At 41.2% G+C, this 19,201-nt stretch overlaps 1 protein-coding gene across 1 annotated transcript in view; it reads right to left on the reverse strand.

The window, feature by feature from the left end:
- Positions 1-19,201, reverse strand: part of LOC126184079 (tubulin beta-3 chain-like) — a 111,928-nt gene that overhangs the window by 13,178 nt on the left and 79,549 nt on the right. The window contains exons 4-7 of the mRNA XM_049926439.1: positions 16,174-16,300; positions 13,371-13,570; positions 11,409-11,661; positions 4,983-5,132 (exon numbers count right to left, since the gene is read on the reverse strand). Of these exons, the coding sequence (XP_049782396.1) occupies positions 4,983-5,132; positions 11,409-11,661; positions 13,371-13,570; positions 16,174-16,300 (730 nt within the window). The remainder of the gene's footprint in view (positions 1-4,982; positions 5,133-11,408; positions 11,662-13,370; positions 13,571-16,173; positions 16,301-19,201) is intronic.

Raw genomic sequence — 19,201 nt, forward strand, 5'->3', positions numbered from 1 at the left:
AGGACAGACCTCCACACTACACAGGGCGTTGAAATACAGCAGCGGCGGCAGATGAAAACGCGTGACCGCAAGGGGTTCGAAATGGGATCTCCTGCTGACTAGGCAGAAGCGCTGACCGATGCACTATCGGGACACAACGTCCAAGATGCCTGCAGCACCTATCTATACACGCGCCTCGTCTGACGAAAATTCTCATCTTTGCCGCATACCACATACGCGGTACCCTCCCTCTCCCTCCCCCCTTCCCCCAATCCATCAATTATGCCATTCGCCCGCATCTACTCTGTATTCTGGCGAGGTTTCGGATGATGACGTGCATCTAGCACTGAAAACTTTCGATGTCCCGTCGAGACCTGAATAATTATACAGTATGTTTCAGGAGAATAGTAAATATTGTAGGATGTGGTAGTACAGATAAATCGCAGAAAAATGCCATACAACATGTGTCCAATATTTATTGAGTACATACAGCTGGGGTCAATGCATTTTCGCTTCATTTGTTGGTCCTTACAAGACCCCGTTGTCTACAATTCCTTGAAAATGAGATTCCAGCATTATTGGAAGAGGTTCCTTTTGCTCCAAGAATGCTTATGTTCCTCCAGCATAACGGGGCTCCTGCACATTCTAGTCATCAGGAGACAATCCAAACCTAACATTTCCCGGAAGATGGATCAGTAGATATGGCCACTTTCCTTGGCTACTGAGGTCCCCAGACCTTATTTCTTTTGATTTTTGCCTGTGGGGATGGTTAAAAGGTGAAATCTACAAAGTAAAAGTTAACTCAAGAGCCGATTTGACCGTTCGGATTAAGAATAGTGCAGCCCTCATAAAAGAACGCAAAGACGACCTCGGAAGAGCTACACTTGGTGCTATCAAGAGAAGTCAAAATTGGATTGAAGTCGGGGGAGAATTTTTTGAAAATGAACTTTGAACGTCCTCAATTGCCTTTGCTTTGAGTTTTTTAGGGTTACGTACTAACAGCTGTATCTCTGTACTCAATAAAAGTGGACACATTTGTATGGAATTCTTTTATGCAATTCATCTATACCACCACCTGCTAAAATATCTACTATTCCTCCTGAAAAACCCTGCAAATGTACACACACACACACACACACACACACACACACACACACTTCTATCTTCAGTGCTATTCGGAAAATGTTTGGCGACTCACTGATAATGACAGACTGGAGCTGCATTAACCTACTCATTTCACTAGATATATTTGAAATTTTCTGAACCATTCATGTTTAATAAGTGACAGCGACAGGGTCTCTCTTCGTTTACTTTGTGGGAAACCTGCTCCTTTCTGTCCTAGCCTATACTATAGCAGTGAGTGATTGGTCACATTCTTGATACCACACTGGAAGTGTTATTGGAACTGTAGCCAAACATTCCAATCCCGCTGGAAAAGTATGTTTCAAGTCAGATGGTTTTGCTTCTCCTCTCATGTCATTGAAAACGATCACAACGAAATTAAGTATAGGAATCGTACGAAACCCTTGAGTTCATATTGTGGTGCTGTGCAGATGAAAAAGTAGTTTTTCACAATTATCAGATGACAGATGGAGTTTGTCAGATTCCACTGATTATGACTGCATTATTAATTGTTGGTTCACAGGCGCTTTCCTGCTGCTTATTGTAACTTTTTTTTTAATGTTAGAGCTGGAAGAAAAGAAACATCAGATTTTCGCCATATGGAATATTCGAATTCACCTTAAGTCTTCACGTTTCGAGCAACGGGAGAATATACGCCAGAAAAGCTGACAAGAAGAAGCCAGGTCATGCCTGTCTTCTGGCAGATGTGCCACTGACAGTGATCTCAATAACAATATTGTATAGGAAAGATACGTTGTCAACTCAAACACTGGAGAAGTTCCAAAATTGTGAGTCGCATCTGGTGATTACGCTTTCAAGGTTTCGGTCCGATTAAGACAGTAAAACAAATAATCGTCGCAGTTATTTATTTATGACGTTTCCTTTGCATTCAGTGCTTCGATGTGTTTCAGGTAATTCCACTCCAGCCCCTAAACCTAGCTACAGAAACGCGAATAAGACTCATTGAAATATTATGAGTATATTCCGGCCCTTGCGAGCCACAACTTTGAGATGAAGCTATAGCCACTTCCGGTGTCACTCACAGAACGCATCAGCTGGTATCCTTCCTGAGAGTATAACTGAAACTTGGCAACAACGCAGAATATGTTTGGCAACTCTGTGACAGACGAGTTACTTCCGTGATGGCACAGAACTATCCCGCTAAATTCACTTGATATTATGCTGTCGTTTCAATTGAATCATGTGATTTTCTCTTGCGAAGTGATATAAGGATATCAGTTAATGCTTTTGAGTCCACGAAAGTCGTTGGAAACGGGAAGTACAACTACTCTCGTCTCAAATGTTGCGACTTATCTGTCATAGCAGCTACTGTGCCGATAAAAACTCTCACACGGCGCACCATTTCGCTAGCTCCGAGGTAACGTGCTTGCCTGCCGATTACAAGCTGTTTTCGTTCGCCTTTCGAGTCTCACTGAAAGCCGTACTTTTAATTCTTTTGTGGCAGAGCTACAGGCAGGCAGATAGAAACTCATTATGGAAATCGTATGACAACGCTCGAGAAAATTTGTCTTGCTACTTTCAGTGCCCCTTAGTGTCACAGCGAAAACCTTATGGTACTGAAAAATTCGTAATGCCACTCTTATTTTCTGCCGACATATTTTTTGTTGCTGTGAAAACATAATTCTACCTATGATCCGCCACATTTTCATAATATTTGAGTATGATACAAGACGAAGTAAATAGAGACCTTTTCGAAGTCAAAAGTCGGTAATATCCTACTAATTTGTGTTAAAATGGGCACAGTCTTCTTACAGGCATGTAATGCTTTATTAAGGTAGACTACCGTCGTGATGTTTCCGTAGTAAGTTGAATTTAATTTGTATTAGTAAAGTGAATACAGTTGTGTTCAATAAAGTAATGGAAAACCCAGTTATATCAGCAACAGTATATCCTTTCACAGTATGACAACGCTGAAGTAGTTTCCAAATGCTTCGTCTGTAGAAACCTACTGGTTCTAAGAAAGTTATTAAACCAGTGTAATTTAAAGAGCATTTTCATCTCGAAATGAATTGCCTTGACGGTTGATCGATGAAGAGCGGGAAAGGTAAAATTTTACGAGTATACGATGAGAGGGACAAGTGCCTGAGAGATGACTTCCCCATCGATACAAGTTCCTGAGAAATGACTTCCCTATTAATCTCCTGGATAGTTGTGTGTCTCAAATTAACAGAGTGCGTTATCATGCATTAGCACATGTAGTTATGTTTTGTCAGTCGATTTTCTTACACTGCCGCTGAAAGGTGTCAATTGCTGGCAACAAATTCCAGCTGTGATGGACACACCCTTGGGGAAGAATTCGTAGAGCAAACTGCACTTTTGGAGCTACCAGATGGAAAGTATTATGTTCACACTACTCTTTTCTCGAGTTTACGTCTTTTGGGGGCTCAGACTTTCATTTCTGGTTAGGAAGTTAACGATAAGAACTTCATAACTCGTCACCAGTAACAGTATTGCACAGGAATGCTCAATGAGCGACCTGATAATGATCAAGCAAAACTGCAGTAATAGTTACTTCGTTGATTTCAGTTGTTTCGAATCGGAGCATGCAGGGTTCCTACACCAAACTTCTGAAGATTGCCTGTTGAATGCAAATGTCGTATGGTGGTTATATGGCAATCCATCACTTTATCAGTAGTCGAGACTTTCTTAATGTGGAAAATCAATCCTGCTAGAAAGATCTTTGTTGAAACAAGAATTTTTTTTCTGGCGCATATTTCCCAAAAGCACTCGCTCCACATACAGTTCAAATCTTTCGAGCTGCCTCTTCTGCATTCACCCCCTGTTATACCAAAAGTAAGTATTGGTTTGCAGATGTTACACCTCTTTCGACTTGCGACCTAATTTTACAATGCTTAACGGTAGTTCATTATTTTGAAGTGTGCAAAATCCAATGCTTAACTGCAAGATGAGAACTAGAACTCCAAATTCGAAAATGACGGTTGATACATACTCCGACAGCGTGGCGCCGCGTTCAACTGGGCGGCGACCGATTTCAGGCGGCGGGTGGCGTCTGACCGGTGGCGGGTTGCTGATGCATCGCGAGGAAACGCTCGAGCATAAGCGGCATTGATAGCGACGCAACCACGAGCTGTCCTGCGGAATTGTTTCTGAAGGTATTTTTATTACAAGTGGGCAGAATGTGATGCGAATTATCTTCGATGTTCATAACTTTACACGACTAAGTTTAGAATGCACGACGATTACCACTAGCCCACGGGCTAACGCAACCGCAGTGTATCTCGTAAGTACACAACACTTTCTCCTGAAACTTCCGCATCTTAAAGCGTTGCCATAGTGTGCATATGGCCGGACTTAGCTTTGTCAGAGGCGGTCGGTTTTATTGGCCACCTGCAGTGAACGACTCGGACTTAGTCGATGTGACGGCCGGCCGACCGGCCGTCAGTTTTTATGTCTATATGCGTGTTAGAAACGTGAAATTGCTATAACCAGCAAATGACTTTATCCCGGGGGAGAGCATTATCTATCTGCTTTCTTCTGCCTACGTCCATACCCGTTGCCATACGAACTACTATTACTGCGGGATTACCGGTATTATGAGGCCCTGTATGTACCGAAACAATATCTGACGTTGCGAGCACATTGCTGACTCGTTCGTATGCATCGAGCCTATGAGACTTTACTGTCAGAGGTATTCCAGTGTTAAGTAAGTGAGTAAAGTGGTGGGGCGGTTATATGACTTAAATGAAGCTGCCGTCCGCCACGTTGCAGTGCGCTATAAGCGAATGGATTTCGCACTTCGTTAACAATATATGCACTCTTTTTATTTAATCTGGACCACACTGTGATTATTAGTTTTCAGCGTGCTTTGGACACACCGTTTTAGTTCTTTATTTTTTTACCTGTATGGCCGTTGTATTGCCGATGAACGTAGAGGACATGCTGAGGCCCTTGGGCGGAATGTCGCACACGGCCGTCTTCACGTTGTTAGGGATCCACTCAGCGAAGTAGTTGCTGTTCTTGTTCTGCATGCTCAGCATCTGCTCGTCCACCTGTAAACAATTTCGGGTGCTTTCACTGGGACAACAGCATATGTTCTACATAAACTTGTGTTAATAGTGCCAATTTGGCAGAATAACAAGTCCATTATAATACCGACAAGACCACCTTAGAAGATAGTCTTCTTCGATTTCCTTCTTAAGTATAAAATTTTGAGATCAGTGACCAGGCACCAGTTTGCTACAGCAGTACGACGTAATTCGCACGAGAACTCCAAGCAAATCGCCTTTGAAGACCACAAGACTTCAGAGTGTCATTAAGATCAAAATATTTCAGGCTAATTAATATAGCTGCCGATAGCTTACCAGTCTCGTTATTTTTAAGACCTTGTTTATGATCTGGCTATCAGAAAATTTTACGTACTCTCAATAAAATTCTGAATTATTAAATGGAGATGTTCGTTAATAAATATCGAATTATAATTTTCGAATAAATTTTTTAAAAATCGCCTGAAAATGCTGTCAGAATAAATTAAAATTTTGCGCAAAAAATGCGAAATAGCAAATAGAAAAAATATTTCTAGACTGGGAAGTAACTGCTGTAGAGACTTGATCGAACTCCAAGACATTTCGCAAATATGTATCTAATTTTGTTTCATACGTCAGTTGTTTGATGTGCACTAGAATATATGTAGGAGATATCTGAGCATTTACGTGTGCGCATCCTGTGTCGGGTTGTATGTCGCAAGTACAAATTACTGTCACTCGTGCTGTGGTTATCTGTATACGGTAAATGCCTCTTAACAGTTCACCTTGATGTAATTCGTCCATGCTGTATCAGCATTCAGTATATGCCTTAATACCTAGTGAAAATGGAAGACAATAGGCTTTGAACAGCTTATGTACTAAGAAAATGCATCGATGATATTACGTTGACGAAGGTACAACCAGTACAGCAAGCCATAGCTGCAAAGGCAATTATTTAAAGCTGAATAGAAACAGTGGTTGAAGGTATCCTGAGAATTTAGGCTATCGAGAGAAATTAGGAAGTTCGTAGCGCTATACTTGCCGACTTTCTTGAACGATAGGTTGAAGAATGGAGAATCTACGTTTATAGCATTTGTTGATTTACAATGTTGACTGGAATAAACTTTTTTAAATTATGAAGGCAGCTCAGTTGAAAGATAGGAAGCGAAATGTTATTAATAACTTGCACAGAAATCAGACTACAGTTGCAGAGAGAGAGAGAGAGAGAGAGAGAGAGAAGAAGAAGGTAGTCTATTCACAATATTTAATGCGCACATTGAGCAAGTAGAGGAAACCAAGGAGAATTTTGGAGAGGCAATTAAAGTTGAAGTAGAAGAAATGAAAACAGATTTTCTGATGAGCCTGTAATTTTGTCAATTAAGGCTAGCGACTGAACGGCAGTTTGAACAGAATGCATAGTGCCTAGAAAGGGTAATTATAATATGATCATCAATAAAAGTGAAACAAAGGAAATGGTATAACCTCATTTAATGAAGTGACGCTGAGGGAATAGGATTAAAAAAAATGGGGTTTGCTATTTTGGCAGCTAAGAAACTGATGATGGTTGAATTATAGATCATATAAAATACGAAATGGCTGTAGCAAGGAAAGCATTTCAGAACGAAATTAGTCTACACCTAAAACAAATTTGAAAATTAGAAATTATTTCCATTTCCAGAAGATATTTGACGTGAGTTCAACCTGTAAAGGAAGTGACGTGTAAAGAACATAGCACGTTAACATGTTGACTGCCGCCGGCAGCGGGCATGCCTCAGCATGTCTCTCATCAACGTTTCTTTTAGGCAAGTTAACTCTTAAATTTCGTTTCCCCCAATTTGATTAATTGCATTATTAGTTACTCGATCTACCCATATAATCTTCAGCATTCTTCTGTAGCGCCACATTCAGTACATTGACTGCCAAGAGGCCATTGGTGGGCGCGCTGTCAGCGGCCCTGGCACGCCAAATGTGGCCTTGTGGCAGTCAGCGTGTTTATGTGGTGCTACAGAAGATTGCTGAAGATTATATGGGTAGATCAAGTAACCAATAATGTACATTAATCAAATCGGGGGAAACGAAATATCTTACTTGACTAAAAGAGTCGGTTGATGGGACAAATAGTAATGCAACAAATTTTTAGTTTTATACAGGAGGGGGAAAAAAAGGAGTGTAGAAGCTGTAGTGGAAGACCACGGAATAAATAAAACTGCAGATTCACACTGATGTGGGTTGCAGTAATTATGCAGATAAGATATACTTGCAGGGGTTAGTCTAGCAAAAAGAGCTGCATCATACCCGTATGTGCTGTTTCTACAAAATATTTTCGATTTAGCACTTTACAGATTCTTCTAAGATTCACTCACCACGTCATTCACACTGTCTTTGCCTATAGTACTTGAGATAGTTATCGCGCCTATTTTTGCATAAAAATACGACCATATACATTTGTTTGGTTGTCGGCTCATATGAAAGACATTTTGTGGTAGCTATATACATGCATAATATTAAGGGTACAGGTGTCCCATGCACTTTAAAAATTTGATATTTGAATGACACTAAGGGGAAGCCGATTTTCAGTACTCCAGGTAAAGACAGTAGAAGTTCGCTGATCGTACTTGGCTGGTGGTCTGCTGTCTTCTTTGCTAGTATTGCAAGAGTTCATACCAGACAGACCCCTGGCTCCGATGAATCCATCCTCATACAGCGGGGGACGTTAGACAGTGGTTCGCCAGGAGTGGGAGGTAAGTTTTGTTGGCCATCCAGTAAATTAGCGATGTGATAGGAATAAACGTGATTCAGATCTAATCACAATTATCGTTAGTAAGTAACAGCTGATAAAGGTAGAGGTAAGACAGACTGACAATACGAGCGATGATTTAAACAATAATATACTTGTCTCAATCAGACCACATACTGGGACATTCGCCGTATGACCGGATTGCTGTTCTTTGAATATTTTACAATTAATGAAATGCACTTCGCAATCGCGTTTGGGATACACACATGCTTCTGGGACAGCTAGACGTTAGAGATGGATTGGTAGATCTGCCTTTGCTACTTATTAACGAGGATAGAACTTTGATATAAGCGTAGAAACACTATTTTTAGGTGTTAGTTTTAGCCTTTTGGTTCCGCATTCACCCGAGTCACCAGTTACGTAAGCAAATCATTATCAACAGAAACACAGCAAAAATGAAATATTTGCGCATCGTGCAACACTCATTGGTAATTTTTCACTGGACTACGAAGGCCCCTGCCACACTTGTTTAATCTGTGTATGAGTAACGCAGTTTTATGTTCAGTGGAATCCGTATCACCCTGTGCCAATCCGTTCCTAGAGGCCAAAACAGTTTTAATGAGCCAGTAGCTGTTGTCTGCCAAGAGTGCTGAAATGCTATTCTAAGTAGCAGCATCACGTTAAGAGAAGTAGATGATAGGGGAACGACGTTTCTCTCACCATCCTGGGAGATCTGGGAGATTAGTTTTCACATTAGCCGAGTTTGGGGGGTAGGGGTGGGGGGGAAGGTTTAGAGAAATCCATTAACTCGACAATAGACAATTTTTTCGATTTACTATCGATATCACGAAAACTCTGCAGAATCTAACATATCATTGTGGAAAATCACATTAGGAACGCTTCGTGCAAAGCTTGTCGTTTGGTCTCTACAGCTTCCATGACTTAGCAGTTGCTGTACAATGAAGCTGCAAATAGGAGCAGACGAAGTTTATTGCGCAATAGTGCGCCGACCTATCTAAATGCTGTTTACGATTATGACGATACAGCATTTTTGTTCATTTCAGTTTAGACTGGAACGATGGTTGTTGAGAATGTTGACTTCAGATTATGTTTATAGAATGTCCGGAAGCTATTTCAGCCTTTCGTCATTTGCAGTGGAATACAGAAACGCAACGACATTATACAAATAGAATTTCATCAATTAATTCACATGGCCTCACGCAAATGGCAGCTACAATATGAAACGACACATTACTGACACTTCATGCCTCCGCATGTGTCACATTTTTAAGAGCATCATATGTACACATGTTCTATGGCCCATCTTCATTGTTGGTTTTCACAGGTGTGAAAGTGTGCCCACATTAAGCGAAAACGAGACTAGGTCAATTACTGGCAGGTTTGTTGGCAGTTGTGAATACATGAACTAATCTGACACGTTATTACTGGCATCCTCAGTTTTGCTACGTCATACCACTTCAAATTACCACTTCCTTCCCTTAAATCTCATTAAGATTTAGAACACTGCACTGATAATTTGGCATCTTGCGTTAAGTAATTACCTTGATGACTATATCGAATGTAATCTTGGTAGCTTGTAATATGACGATGAAAATGATAGTGTTGTTCGTAAGTACCTCTGTTTCAGAAGACGACACTGCAAAAACTACTCAACATACAGAAAAATTTAAAGACGGCAAGTCTTTCGGTCCTGCCTTTCTTCCGCTTTAATTGTTCATTCAAGCAGACACATACATTTAAGGTACTTTCATTAGGTTAGGAAGGCTCTATGGTCAATGAGGCTACTAAAGAGAGTTGTCTGTGATTGTAACACTGAATTAATTGTTAGCTAGATGCGTGAAGTTATTAGAGCTGATGGAACTGAGCGCTTGCTTTGTCGGAAGCCATGGCTGTGGCAGATGAGGTTTACTGATTCCACTTCGGAGAACACTATGGGTCTTAAAAATAGGTATAGACAGAGTGAAGGGCGACTGGTCAGCACAGCGGAAGCAGAGGCAGCGGACATGGCTTAAGGCACTGGAGAGGTGATGGGGTTTGGGAGGTCCACTGCCTACGGCAAGCGGTGAGCCCAGAGCGCGCCACAGCGTATTGTTCCATAGGCCAGAGGCAGAACTCTTGACGACTGCTTTCGCCGAGCTGCAAAAAGCCGAGGCACTGACAATTTCTCTTGGCCAAGGATATGTTCATTCCATCGTTTCTGCAGGGGTCCTCATGTTTCCACAGAACGTCCCTGCAAGACCGTTATCAGCTGGACCTGTGAAAACAGGTCGCCGAAATATCCGAAATGGGGCGGCTCTGCTGTACGCCTGACGCTGTGTCTCTCGGAGGGCTGTTGCGTTTTTCCGGTGCCACTGTTTCCCGTGCACGCAAAATAGGTGTCGACGGACACCGATCGTGACGTCAGGAAACTTGACAGTGAACTCCTGTTCGATGCCTCGAGATGTGCTAGCATGGGGATATAGTTTTTCCCCAGCTTGTGGAAGAAGGCTGTACAGTACAAGGGGTGATGTGCAGTTGGTGCAAGAGAGCACTACCATTTTCGATTGCTGGTTCTTAACGTTTTGGCACATAATTCACACGTCGTGTTCGTGGACTTTCATAACGTTTGAGAAAGTGGGGGCTCAGTCTTCTGTCGTGGACGAGATTAGCAGAATTCCTTCGGGTGCCGTGGAGCAGAGAAGTCTAATCTTGTGTCATGTTGGAGGTAAGTGTCTGAGCTTTGACCAATGAGTCTGGGCGCGAAGTTGATCCGAACGAGGATATGGACGTCAATCGTTGAACACGATGCAGAGCCACGCTGGCCACTGAATTCGAAATTTCTCCATGTGCTTGATGAGCATTTCAGAGCACCAGCACAAGGAATCTTCAGAGTGAATTTCCCTCACTACATTACACGTTCACAGCAGCTGCAGTCGCTGTCTGATTTAAGCGTATTGTTAGTTTGCTCCATTCAACAGTTAACGATCATTGTCAATTGTATTACTTAGAGCCAGATCGTACTACACATTTTTGAAGGCAGAAGTATAATCAATTTGCCACGATCTGCTCAGCTCTGAATTTTACACCAGTACAGACCATTTTATGAATAAGAGCATAAATGTTAGTTGACATGTTCTGTTGAGCTATGTTCCAGAAACCGGAACTGCCAATTTTGTAAGTGATTTAGAAAGTTAATGCTGACAGTGACATCTTTTTAAGTTTGTGAATGAACGCCACCCATGGAAAATTGACCAGTCGAGGGAATATACGATTGACTTCTATCGTAGGAAGCTAGTAATTGCGCCAAGGGAATCCGACAGAGGTATACGTAAAAATGCCTGCAAACATAAGCACTCGCGTACACATGCCTTAACAGATAAGTACCAACGCAAAACGTGACGAGATGGTCGACGAAAACAACAGCAGCAGCAGCAGCGTGTTTCACCTCTTTCTCAAAACAATCAAAGGCTGAAATATCTTTTCTGTTATCAACATGTCGGTTTAAATTTATGTTATTTGTCTCAACTTTTTAGGTTTACATACACTTAGAAGAGCCCGTAACTTACCTCCTTCACGGACATGCGGCCGCGGAAGATCGCGGCAACGGTGAGGTATCGCCCGTGCTTTGGATCACAGGCGGCCATCATGTTCTTGGCGTCAAACATTTGCTGTGTGAGCTCCGCCACGGTGAGCGCGCGGTATTGCTGTGAACCGCGTGATGTAAGCGGAGCGAAGCCCGGCATGAAGAATTGCAGACGCGGGAAAGGAACCATGTTCACAGCAAGCTTACGCAGGTCCGCATTCAGCTGCCCAGGGAACCTGTACAAGTGACAACGATGTATCAATATGCCAAAGGAAAAACATCAATAGCGATAATCTTGATACATTTTTCCTATTTGTTGGCATACCATCATTCTACTGTTTATATACTTTTACTAGACCAATGTTATATGTGATACCTATTTGTCATACGTTCTGTGAAATGGTATCACTATGAGAATCTTAAGAGGCAGCTCTGTAACCCGTTAGTTGTCTTTTGAGGAAACCGTCTCTAATTTCATCAACGTATATTCACTGTAACCTGCTCACAGTACTCAAGCCTTGCTCAGCTTTACAATTTTTACCACCACACACATTCCTCTATTTCGAAGTTTACTGTTACTTGATGCCTCTAATGTGTCCTAAATGTGTCCTATCAACATATCCATACTAGTCAAGTAATGTGAAATATTCTCTCTAAAAATCAGCGTTAATGTAGATTGTTTAGTTGACCAATTCTATAAATGTTATTTTACTTAAAAGCTGTAGAGGTATGGTTTCTCATAATTAGATTCCTTGACAGAACTTTTGTAAATAAGTAACAACTGTCATGAAATAGCTTTAAAACTGTTTCCTGTTTCGAAGTATTTAAAATGAGAATCATTGTTTTCGTTATAGCAAAACTTCAGTACACCGAAAAATCTGACATCTTACGTATCGTTGTGATCGATATCGTGCTACATATGGTAAACTATGTATTTATTCTTTAAAAAATAGTCACTATGTGGGTAGCAGTGCCAACACTTCAGTCGAGGACGCTCTTGTTTGCACTTAAGAATTGCTAATTCGTCAATGTTTCTGCAATTTCCAGCTGAAGCATCCCTAAAAATGTTGCAGGTTCAAAACTAGTGCTTCGATGATATAGAGGATTGTGCTAAGACACAGTTTATTTTGATGGAATAGTCCATTTTTGTACTATGAAACCCAAGTTGATGAAGAACCGGGTGATAAGACTATCTCAAATTTTTGATTGCGAAATGATTAACTGGTAATGCTTGGTTACCTACATACCTTATTGGACAGGAAAATAAATTCAATCATTGTGAAAACTATTTACAAATTTTGGAAGTATAAATACAGTATAGGAAATATAAAGTACTTTATCAATCCATTATAACACTTATGCTGGATAAACTTGATACTATGTATTCGACGCTAACCTATGTCATGTTCGATTAATTTTACATTTTCGCACTTCACACCAGGGTCAAGAGATGTATGAACACCCTACCACACTATTTTGTCCTAGATAGCACGCCATACATGCATCGAGAAGGGTGAGTGGGAAACGTCTAATACAAATTTCCTAAGAAACCAAGAAAAATTTGAGAAGTCTACGAAGATGGATACGTAATTAAGGATGCATTAGCAGCAACAGTGCGTCGATTTATCATCAGAAGAGACCGACATAAAATTAGGACGATGGATTAACATCGGCATTGGTTGGAAAATACCTTTGGGTGAGAGAGAGAGAGAGAGAGAGAGAGAGAGAGAAACAATTAACCGCCAATGCTTTATTTTATTTTCAGCCGAGTTTGTATCCATTTTCGTACTGTTTCGACAATCTAATCAGTATTCTTATCCAGGTGCTGCGAGTTATGCTGTGCGAAAAGGGAAATACAAATTCGGCTGAACACACCTTCAACCGTGACGAGAAAAGTGGGACATCGCAGCCATCAACAGTTCTTCCTGTTTATTAATAGTCGTACCTGAGACACGTTGTGACTCCTGACATTGTGAGTGAGACGAGGTGGTTGAGGTCGCTATAGCTGGGATTAGGCACCTTCAGCGTCTGGAAGCATATGTTGTACAGTGCCTCATTGTCTATGCAATAAGTCTGGTCTGTAATCTCCACCAGCCTATTGACTGATAATGTAGCGTTGTACGGTTCCACCACCGTGTCCGACACCTACGGAAAGAACAATGTGTGGCTACATTCGAGGTATATATAAAAAGGAGAAATGCCATTCTAACCCCTGGCGAGAAAAAATTCCCAGACGCCAATGCGAACACTGGCGTCACACAGGTACTGTAACAGTAGTTTCTGTGCATTCATCGGAACACGCACGTTGTGGTGTGCATCAAACGGAAATAACTCTTTTCGTGTCAATATGAGCAAGTGTCAGCAGTAGCTGCGTGGCACAATGCATTAATACTACTTGAAAAACGGCAACATTTATCACTGTTTTCCCAAAGGTGAGCAACTGCAATGCGAAAGAATAGTTCGATACAAATGCGTGCACTATTTTGCGTAAAATACTATTTTCTGACGTGGCAGCGTAGTGTAGTGATTAAGACATACATGACATGTTGAAGGTTTTGGGTTAGAATTCTGTTGTGAGCTTTTACAATTTGTATTTTCAAGCTTTTATTGGAATAACTTAGATAATTATTCAATTAATTGGGGTAAGTATTACTTTTTATCGCTAATCTTTTGTGGTTATTTTAATTACAGTTTATTTGTTATTTTTATTATTATTCTCTTTACATTTGAAATCTTTGTACACGCTATTTTAATTATGGTATTTCAACGTTTCAAAATCCTTAACTGTTACAAAACAAACGAAGTTTATATTATCTGTGCAATGTAGTCAAATTTATTTTTCGGAGGAAGACGTACGTATTTTGGATGCTGATAGTTATACAAACATGTAAAACATATTCTAAGTGAAGTATGGACAAAATAACACAGATGCAGATTCAAGCAAAAGTAGGGATTACAGTACATCAGTCAAAATGACTAGAAATAATACATGGAGGAACATGAAAAATACAAAATGGTAAAACGGAAGAACTTAAATCACAGTTAAAACATAAGGGGATTAAAATCAGATGGAGAAAAACTGCAGATGAAAAAGAACAAAAAGTTAATACCATGATTAAAATGATTCAACAAAGTATTAGAAGTTAGGGCGACAAGTATTGAACTATATGAGAGAAAATGTAAATTAGTTACAAACTACGGCACACACTTTATTAAGTATGTAAACGTAGCTACAGATATTCGGATTTAGGTTATGATATGTTCCATACGTCTGCCATCATTGCCACGATGTAAGGTGCAAATGAATAGCGAAATTCTGCATGACTCGCTGACGTGTCGGAATATCGAGGCTCTCAACGACCTCCCGAATGGCTGTTTTCAGCTCAGTAACGGTTATAGGGTTATTACTGTACGCCTTGAATTCAGTACAGTCTCACAGAAAGGAATCGCAGTCTTCAGATCCGGAGAATATGGTGGTCAGTCGAGGCCCATCCAAGTGGCCTCTGGGTACCCCAGAGCCAGAATGCGGTCCCCAAAGTGCTCCTCCAGGACATCAAACACACTCCTGCTTCGATGGTGTCGAGCTCTGTCTTGCATGAATCACATCGTGTCGAAATCAGCGTCACTTCGGATAATAGTCTTCCAAAACCTTCACATACCATTTGGTAGCACCGTGCCATCAAGGAATATCGCACCGATTATTCCGTGAGTGGACATTGCACACCACACTGTCACCCGTTGAGGGTGAAGAGACTTCTCGATCGCGAAATGCGGATTGTCAGACACCCAAATGCGCCAATTTTGCTTATTGACGAATACATCCAAATGAAAGTCAGCTTCGTCGCTAAACCAAACTATACTAATTCACGTAATGCCCCGCGGGCACCAGAGCAGTTTGGACGTCCTAACGCAAACGGCTCAAAAGTTAGGACGTTTTATTTCATATAGTTCAGTAACTGTTACCTTGTACATTGAAACTAATGAACTGAGTAAAAGCGATTGAGATTATTTTGATAAGGATTTCAAAATCAAAATTTGAAAGGAGTTACCAGATTTAACCCTTGAATTTCCCTTTTCAGATTTACTCGCTTCCCTGCCACATTCTAACTTCTGACACTCCACGCTTCGACCCCTTAGAGTGTTGCTCTTTCGATAGTCATGCAATCTTTTTCTTGTTGTCACCTCTCCTTTGGAAGTCCTTCCCGGAGTTCAGGATGTAGGTCTATTCGAGAATCATCTTTTGCGAATGGAGTTTTCCTGGCCCCTCTTCAATTACTTGGGCACATGTCCCGTGGATTCACAGTGTGTGTTTTTGATGCATGCTTTCCATTGGCTCCTGCATCCTCAGGGCGATGATCGTGAGTGATTCTTTCGCCTATTAGATGCAGTTTTCACCCCAAGGACAAAAGTTGTCCGGAATCTGTCCTCTGCGCGATCTTTGTTAAGGACGTTCGCAGAACGAGGGTGAATTATGCCGAAAGTATTTTACCACCATTGTTGATCTTATTCCACATGAAAGCAGTGGCTGGGATCGAACTCTAGACTCGGGACATTTTATAGACTAAAAGACGCTATGCCGATACCGCAAATATGGCGAACACAGACTGATCTTAAAAGGCGATGTGTTTGTAAACCAATACATTGCATTTTCATATTTTGGGTAATAAGCAGTTCTTAATATCTTGAAAGTTCAGAGGGTATTGAGAAACCAGGGTCTGACCGACAGAGCAGACGAGCTGGGTACTCACCTTTGGCGACGGCAGCACCGAGTATGTTTTTATGATGCGATCTGGATATTCTTCCCTGATCATCAAGATGAGAAGTGTTCCCATGCCGGACCCCGTGCCACCTCCCAAGGAGTGAGTCAGCTGGAATCTGCAACAAACGAGTCCAACACAGTTAATGCTGGTAGTTACGTCATGTTTTTTGTTATGTTCACGAATATGAGAAGGTAGCACATCTCTCTCACCTGGAGGAATCGGGTTCAGTTGCCGTTATTTTCCTTTGTGGGCTAACTACCCTCTTCAGGCCAATTGGCAGCTACTTTATTCAGCTATAACTCCAGCATTTGGGACACAGACAACCGCTGGGAGATCGGTGTGACATTTTCATGTTGCATTGAAATGACGCCTTGGGCCGGTCGACATCTCATGATTCTCTGGGACTGGAGTTATCTTATTTTTACGTTAAAGGGGCACGGACTGCGCCTGGATCGTACTAACCTCAGTATTCTTCAAGTCCAAAAAGTGCAATCCACTCATTACGTGTCTACGTCCATACTTCGCAGGTCAAGTGTGTTCCTAAGGATACGATTATTTCCCCCTTTCCTGTACCACTCTACTAGTACGTGTGAAAAATAACTGTAAGCTTTCCTATGGGCCATGATTTCTGTTTCACCATCACGGTCATTTTTCACGATTTCTTTGGGTGGAAACAATACCTTGCCTGTCTCTTTTTCGAATCTACAATCTCGCACTTACTGAACTTACATCTGACGACATGTACCTCTCTTCGATGGATCTTTCTTTAATCCTATTTGGTAAAGTTCCCAGACTGACTAATAGTTCTCTAAGATCTACCATAAAAGTGTTTTGTACGTAACTTATCTGGAGAATGAATTACAGTTCCTTGAAATTCTTCCAACCAATCGCAGCCAGCATCCGCATTTCCTAAAACACGTTCCATGTGGTCATTCCGCCTTAGGTCCCTTTGCTTTCGTATTTTACCGTTGTTACTGTGTCCGGTGAATTATCCTTGTAGTGTAGTCTATCGGTAACAGGTATGTGCCTTATGTGCCGTATGTGCCTTATGTGCCTTATGTGCAATATGTTGCATTATTCCATCAGTCTTCGACCCTCTTACGTTCAGCTTGCGCTTTCTGAAATTACAGATTTCCCCCAAAGGCCACACAGAGCTCCGACAGTATTACGAGTATGTCAGAATCCATTGCCGTCCTAACTTCTTGCATCGTTATGATCTGGAAGTGGTTGTGACCAGTTTTCCGGTCGCGATTAAAGAAACGAGGCATTTCACTTTCCAGTTTCACTACTTCATTCGAGACTGAGCCCGAGGTCTCTAACTGTGTATTAGCTGAACGAAGTTGTTACGTACTTTTGAGTGAATGAAGACCGGTGCTGTCATATTGGTTAACTGACACACACACACACACACACACACACACACACACACACACTTGCCAGATGATTTCACGTGCACTCCTATTGCGCTTTGCCAATACTGGCCAATAGAAATGAAGTCTAACAGGAACGTCAGTTCATAATTTGAATCCAAGGAGTTATATGCTTGGTTCCAGAAAATTGGAAACCTTTCATGTTTCGGTTTAAACGAGGTACAGCCACCATACGTTATCTGCAGCAAACGAATGTCATGTTTGGCGATTATCTATTCATTGTGAATACAAGTCTGCTTGTATTTAAGCATTTTAACTGCTCTAACTTACCACCTGAAACACTTTTTTTGCGTGAAGGACGCAAAGCATTAACGAAAAATCTTATTTATTAACAAAATAAATCTGCATCTGTAACCCGCAACAACTGCCAAAGCTATTGGTAATTTTTAGTCTTAAGCTTGCTGCAAATTGTTGAAAGAATGACATCCAGTAACTTTTCAGAGCACGCTGTATGGTCAGACTACATCTTTATGCGAGTACATAATCCTTTTTTACATACTATTACTTGGAAGGACAAGTATCTTAACTGTTTGACAGTAACATGTATGTATTCGTAATTTTTACTCTACAGTCACTGAATGCTTTTTTTTAACAAAGGCAAAACGTCTGTTTCAACCTACCGTACGCTTAAGTTAGAAAAATGACCAAGTCTGAAGTATAACAAACTTTCATCAGCAGTGTTTCATTATGGCAGAATTTATTTTCTCCCTTGTACCCCATCGTGAGTAGCTCTTTCTGACGAGGTCTGACAGACTGTCTTGTCGACATTTCATTTCACAGCCTGTTGTAATGTGTCATCGTTACTGTACAGTTAACTTAGATTGGAAGGACACTAAATAAATTTTGCGAGTTACGTTTTATTTTAACATTAAGAACATAAATTATACAATTTCGAGCAGACAAATAATTCCTGTTACTGGTGTACTCTAAGTCCAGGCGTAGGTAATATACTAGCTTTTTATGATGGCCATTCTAAATTATCAGATGAAAGGCCTGTCAATTGACCCGTTCGGTTTCTCCGCACTAGTAAATGACGGCACTACAGACAATAAAAACAAACATCCAATTCTGGACAGAAGAGTTTACGTTAAATAGAGAAATGAAGCGTCAAAAGCAAAAGCAACAGCTTTGTTAACGTCAGTATTTTGAAGGGAATATGAGAAAAAACGAGGAATAATTGGGAGCAGCAGACCGTTTAAGGCAGCTAGATAACTTTAACAAGCGAAGTGTCATGGGAAAAGTATGTTGTCTGTAGGTCTACATACACTGATGAGCCAAAACATTATGAAATGATTCAAATGGCTCTGAGCACTATGGAACTTAAGATCTGAGGTCATCAGTCCCCTGGACTTAGAACTACTTAAACCTAACTAACCTAAGGACATCTCACACATACTTGCCCGAGGCAGGATTCGAACCTACGACCGTAGCAGTAGCGCGGTTCCGGACTGAAGCGTCTAGAACCACTCGGCCACCGCGGCCGGCAAAAACATTATGACAACCTACGCAAAAGCGTATTGGTCCACCTCTGGAAAGCAATTCAACAGTCATTTTGCGTGCCATTGATTCGATAAATACTTGAGGTT

Source organism: Schistocerca cancellata, chromosome 4, assembly GCF_023864275.1.
Source record: "Schistocerca cancellata isolate TAMUIC-IGC-003103 chromosome 4, iqSchCanc2.1, whole genome shotgun sequence".
NCBI classification, from domain to species: Eukaryota; Metazoa; Arthropoda; class Insecta; order Orthoptera; family Acrididae; genus Schistocerca; species Schistocerca cancellata.